Source organism: Sinocyclocheilus grahami, unplaced genomic scaffold, assembly GCF_001515645.1.
Source record: "Sinocyclocheilus grahami isolate Dianchi unplaced genomic scaffold, SAMN03320097.WGS_v1.1 scaffold2264.1, whole genome shotgun sequence".
Lineage (NCBI taxonomy): Eukaryota > Metazoa > Chordata > Actinopteri > Cypriniformes > Cyprinidae > Sinocyclocheilus > Sinocyclocheilus grahami.
This window is the reverse complement of record NW_015507443.1, coordinates 47,115-53,828: the sequence shown is the minus strand read 5'-3', so window position 1 is coordinate 53,828 and position 6,714 is coordinate 47,115. Positions and strand designations below refer to the sequence as shown.

At 41.0% G+C, this 6,714-nt stretch overlaps 1 protein-coding gene across 1 annotated transcript in view; it reads left to right on the top strand.

Moving 5' to 3' along the window:
• The window catches only part of LOC107574536 (kinesin-like protein KIF1C), a 29,889-nt gene that overhangs the window by 13,866 nt on the left and 9,309 nt on the right, over positions 1-6,714 (top strand). The window contains exons 11-16 of the mRNA XM_016260993.1: positions 1,035-1,237; positions 1,336-1,415; positions 2,073-2,148; positions 3,124-3,203; positions 4,428-4,533; positions 6,510-6,623. Coding sequence (XP_016116479.1) covers positions 1,035-1,237; positions 1,336-1,415; positions 2,073-2,148; positions 3,124-3,203; positions 4,428-4,533; positions 6,510-6,623 — 659 coding nt within the window. The remainder of the gene's footprint in view (positions 1-1,034; positions 1,238-1,335; positions 1,416-2,072; positions 2,149-3,123; positions 3,204-4,427; positions 4,534-6,509; positions 6,624-6,714) is intronic.

Sequence of the window (6,714 nt, the reverse complement as noted above, 5' to 3'; positions counted from 1 at the left end):
CACACACACACACACACATACATAGTCATACAAACACACACACAGTCGCATACACACACACACACACATTACACACTTAAGAGTTTTAAGTATAAATGTTTGATACACAGTCATGTTTTAAATAGTGCTGTCAATCAATTAAAAAAATGAATTATAACTAATTAATCACATTTTTTCTGAAATTAATCGCGATTAATCCCACTTAGCATTTACATTTTTAAGTATACTTTTATATTGCAATAATTTCACATTCAATCTTCAAATTAAGCTAAAAACAACATAGACAGTATATTTAAAAAATGTGTTTGTCGGCATCTTTTCTTATAACTGAAGACGAGTATCAATGATACCAATACTACTGATGTCTCTATAAAATTGTTATTTTTTCCTAATGTTTAACCATTGACTATATGCCACGGAGTACTCCACAACAAGAAGACCCAAATGCAGCATTTATTAAAGAGTCCAAAAACAAACAGTGAAATCCAAATCAGGGCAAAACAGAGTAACAGAAACACATAACAGAAAACAATAAACCAGCAACCAAAGACAAAGAAAACCGGGCTTATATGTGGATGAGCTAACAAGGTCATTGAGACACAGCTGAATGTAATGAGACTTGATAGTTAAAGCAAAGGGTGATGGGAACTGAAGTCCAGAGAAACAAACAAAACTAAGAAGCGTGCCCTCTGGGGGCTATACATGGGCACACCAACTAGACACTGTGACACTATATGTAATGTTGACTATACGAACAATACAGTATAACTGAGCGCTATCAATTTTAGCATTTATTAGACTTTAAAAAATAACTTCTAAGTTAAGTGAACTTAAAACAATCTTCACATAAACCGTTTATAATAAATGTCATATTTACCCGTGCCCTTCAGAAGCAGCAGTTGTGAGTGGAGTGGCCAACCCTAACTACGCCCCTGCATTAACTGCGTTAAATATTCTTAACGCCGTTAAACTGGGAAAATTAACGTGCTAATTTTGACAGCACTAGTTTTAAAATGTCTCTATTCGTCTTTTAGCTGCTGAAGTCAATAATAACCATGTGGGCGTCACTCTAATGCCTGCTGACCCCGCCTCCAATGGAGCTCCACCCACAGCCACACCTGTCCCAGGAGAAGGCCCCGCCTCTGAGAGTGACCCCGCCTCTCTGGATGGCCATGGCCAATTAGAAGAGTTTCAGGGCGAGATGATTACCAATGAGGAGGCAGTGGAGAGACTGAAGGTACAAGAGGGCGGGGCTATGGTGGTGGGCGGAGCATGAGATAATCACTATCCTGTGCTCAGACACAAACGTTTGTGTGTGTGTGTGTGCGTGCGCAGGAAACAGAGAAGATCATCGCTGAGCTGAATGAGACGTGGGAGGAGAAGCTGAGGAAGACCGAGTCTATACGCCTGGAGAGGTAAAGCACACTGGTTGTACTGTCTGAGGTCTGTCACTAAACCCCAGATGACAGTCAACAAATGAATAAATGGACACAAAATATTTTATTAGCTGAAAAATAAATGCTTCTGTGAAAAAAAAAAGAGCTTCTAGCAAGTGGTTTTAAACAGAAAACACACAAAAAATAATTGTGTACATGAAATATTGTTTTTTTTATTTTAAATTTTTGTTTATCATCTTATTATATCATCTTAACATAAATAATAAACGCTATCCACATAAGCCGTTTTCTGTGAATGTGTGAGACTTCTGGTTCGTTAGCTGCTGTAGGGAAATAACGAAGTGCAGTAAATGGTAAACTGTTTGCATTACAAGCCAGTGTGTTCATAATTAAGATAATACATTAAAATAATATGGAAAGCCACACCAATTTGTAATATCAAGCAGCAAAACTAGCACGTGAAGTTTAGTGTGTCAGATGGTGATGAAAGAGATGAGTTTTCATTGTTTTATATTTCATGTTATTTTTCATTTCAATATATTTCATCATGATAAAATGTCGCAGTGCCCCTGAAAATAAACGAACGGAGTGGAAATGACTTCGAATTCAAATTCAGTTCTGAGCGTGCTGTAAATGCTCAGATGGTCATGTGACCGCTGTGCTTCCTGTGTGCAGGGAGTCGATTCTGGCAGAGATGGGAGTGTCCATTAAAGAGGATGGAGGAACTGTCGGAGTGTTTTCACCTAAAGGGGTCCGTACACACTCACACACACACACTCACACACACGCACACACACACACCCACACACACACACACACACACTCACTCACACACACACACACACTCGCACACACACTCACACACACTCTCACTCACACACACACACACACTCGCACACACACTCACACACACTCTCACTCACACACACACACACACTCGCACACACACTCACACACACTCTCACTCACACACACACACACACTCGCACACACACTCACACACACTCTCACTCACACACACACACACACTCGCACACACACTCACACACACTCTCACTCACACACACACACACACTCGCACACACACTCACACACACTCTCACTCACACACACACACACACTCGCACACACACTCACACACACTCTCACTCACACACACACACACACTCGCACACACACTCACACACACTCTCACTCACACACACACACACACTCGCACACACACTCACACACACTCTCACTCACACACACACACACACTCGCACACACACTCACACACACTCTCACTCACACACACACACACACTCGCACACACACTCACACACACTCTCACTCACACACACACACACACTCGCACACACACTCACACACACTCTCACTCACACACACACACACACTCGCACACACACTCACACACACTCTCACTCACACACACACACACACTCGCACACACACTCACACACACTCTCACTCACACACACACACACACTCGCACACACACTCACACACACTCTCACTCACACACACACACACACTCACATACACACATACTCTCTCTCTCTCACACACACACACACACACACACACACACTCACATACACACAAACACTCACACACACACACACTCTCTCTCTCACACACACACATAGACACACACTCACATACACATATACTACATAAACACACAGTGCAGAGATGTTCAGGTGTGTGTGTGTGTGTGTTTCAGACTCCTCACCTGGTGAATCTGAACGAGGATCCGCTGATGTCTGAGTGTCTGCTGTACTACATCAAAGAGGGTGTGACCAGGTGAACGAATCACAACCATCATCATCCGGTTCAGACTGAATCTAAACCACCAGTTCAGACTAGGGATGTTCATTTCGGTTATTTTTCCTAATCGACAACCGATGCTCGTTAACCGATTATTAACCGTTAACCGAATAGATTATTTAAATTAGAAAGGATAAGTGTCTGTGGCCCGTTAAAAATACTAACATTTGTTTCCCGGGGATTAATTTTACAAAAGCAGCAAACAACAGAACTTGAGGATTCACATGGTCTTCTTATCACACACATCACGCACCTGCAGCGCTTCTGCGAGCAGAGAAAAACATCATAAAGCTAGGCTATATAACGAATAAATAGACCTATACGAGAAATATATTTTTACTTGAATAATAAATTAAGAAAATGAAATAAAAACTTTGCAACAAGTAGCCTAGTATGCAGAGTTTCGGTTCATTTTTGTGCTGCACGAAAGGAAACAGACGGCAGAAAGCGGCATCCTATTTTTCTTTAGGCTTATTTTACAAAAGCACAAAGATTTGTTTTTATTGTGAATGTACACAAATAAAGGCAAACCTTTTGCAATTCCGATTATCTTCTTGACTAAAGGAGTAGTTGCTTCCACTGTTAGAAGGGAAAAGCTCGAGTGATTGCGCCGGCGCCGCATGCGCGCACAATTAAGCTTTGCTACCTTGACAATGCAGCCTGTTCATTATCATAATACAATACAGTCAGTCAAACATACGGAAAAAACACACTGCTCAGATTAAATATGTAGTGAAATCTGTGCCGTTAAGCATTATCACCGTACCGTCGTGATGTTATGCACAACATTTAGTTTTACGTGGCTCTCTCTATGCGAGTGAAGTAGGCCACATAATAAATAATAGTTTGCCATTCAAATACATCGCGAATACGGAAACATTTGATTTTGTGTCGTTTTAGCCTAAATTAATTAGTTTTGGCTTGTTGTTTATATTGCTATAGCTTCTTCTATTTTTAATTCTTGTTCTTTTCTAAATATGGTCAACGGTCAACCGGTTAAAATGAACATCCCTAGTTCAGTCTCCATTACAGAGCTGCAGGATGTTTGTGAGATTGTGACATATCCAATCACTTTGAAAATATGTATTGTAAAATTGAATCTTTTTAAAGATTTAAATAGTGTGATGTGGTATTTCAGTAAATAATTGAGCTGATGATTGCTTATGTGCTGATATTCATCTGTGTGTGTGTGTGTGTCAGGGTTGGTCAGAAGGATGTGGACATCAAGCTCAGTGGTCAGTTCATTAAAGAGCAGCACTGTGTGTTTTACAGCTACATCAACCAGAACGGAGGAGGTAAGAGTGTGTGAGTGAATGCGTGTGTGAGAGTGTATGTGTGTGTGTGTGAGTGTGCTACCCCTAAACCTACCCCTCACAGGAGACTTTCTGCTATTTCAGATTTTCAATACACTCCATTCTGTGTGATTTATAAGCGTTTTGAAAAGTGGGGACATGGGGTAATGTCCTGAAAAGTCAGCTTCTCCTTGTAATACCTGTCATACCTTTGTCATTATACAATTTTATGTCCTCATTTGTCACAAAAACGCGCACACACACACACACACACACACCCACCCACACACTCACTCACACACACACACACACACACACACACACACACACATAGTTATACTGCGTGGTATGCATTGGTAGGCGAACTCATGAACTCGAACGTGTCATAAACAAGTGTTTTTAAATGTAGGATGACTTTTTTTTCCGCAGCCAAACGCCACGCACGCTGTGCCGGAGATCTTTAAGTCCTGAAAATTGTAGTTTAAATGGAAAACTATGTGGCGCGACAGGATTTTCTGTCGGCTGTGTTTAAATCGGCGTCTGAAGTGTCCCGCTCTGTGCAGTGCACAGAATCGTGTGTCAAAACAAACAGCAGAGGTGTCAGTGATTCTCCTCTAGAGGCCGCTCTCGCTCTGTACAATAACAGCGGATTTTCTCAGGCGCTCCAGCAATAGATGCAACCCGGAAAATTATCAAGCGAATACTTCGGCCGTCCGCATTACGTCATTTTCGTCATGAAGAGGGCTCCCGGACAGCAGCGGACAGCCGAGCTCGTTCGTCCACGCTCATCTGCGGTTGAGTATACATTAAAAACTGTGCGGACGCGGCTGTGTGCGAGACAGAACAAAACGCGGAATGTGAAGTATATCCGTGCCTTTATGGCTTTGATGCGGCCACTCTAGTCAATGCTTGTATTTACACCAGCGGTGCCGCGGCATGTTTCAGAAGCGTTCCAGAAGCAGCTCTCCGCGCCGCTTCGCTAAAGATATGCGCCTCGCCTAATTTTGACGGTAAGAGTATGTGCTCGAATATGCTCTAGAACCGCTCTCTTGCGATAATTTGATGCAATACACCGATCAGTCTGCACAGCGCTGCTTCAAGCCGAACAAACCTATTGGGTTTGTGGTGGTGTTGTTGTTGTGCGCGCTAGGGAACGTATATCTGCCATACGTCATCGTGTCGCTATATCATTGATATCGCGATATGACACTTTTTTTATCATGTAAAAATGTATACCGGTATTATCATGAACTGTATGATATGGCACAGCCCTACATATTAAAGCCTATTTTTCCACTTAGTTCTATTTGTATTACTAAAAAATATCAGATTACTTGATTAGCAAAATAATCATTAGTTAAGCACTAGATTAGTTCAAACATTTCAAAATACAACTGCATAGTTTTACTTTTTGTGATTAAAAGACAAATATTTTGTCATTTGAACATTTCTTAAAGTATTAAAATATTGTCTCGTTCTAGTGAACCAAGTATCTGTATTTTGTCTCGTCTCGTGAGTTAAGTGAGCAGCGCAAAAGGTTGTGGGTTCGATTCCCAGGGAACACACATACTGGTAAATAATGTATAACCTGAATGCACTGTAAGTCGCTTTGGATAAATGCATAAATATTATTAAATATAAAATATTAAGTGTATTGTCACACCCCTAGAGTCTAAGAGCGTGAGAAAGCTCATAATTATACAAGTGTATGATGAAGCTTTCATTCTTCAGGTCAATCATATATTCATGAAATAAAATCAGTTTGAATAAGGAAAGCGATAACTTTGTCATAGTATCCTTTCAAATGTTAAAGTTGCCACAGTTATTGCATTCTTTGCATGTGCTGCACTTTATTTGTACCATTTTGTTTTATTAGTTTATTTATTAGAATTTGAAAGATAATAACAATATTGATTAATAAGTGCAATCTTTTTTGTTCAGTGTCCATTTTAAAAACTATCGGTTGATTAATCAACCTAGTCCAACCTAGCTACTGAGGTGGTCTATTCACCATCCGCGTGTCTCTCTCAGGTTACAGGACGTGGAGATTCAGTATCGGAGAGAGAAAGAGGAAGCAGATCTACTGCTGGAGCAACAGAGACTGGTGAGACACACACACACTCACACACACTCACTCTCACACACACACACATACACATGCACTCACTCACTCACTCACTCACTCACTCACTCAC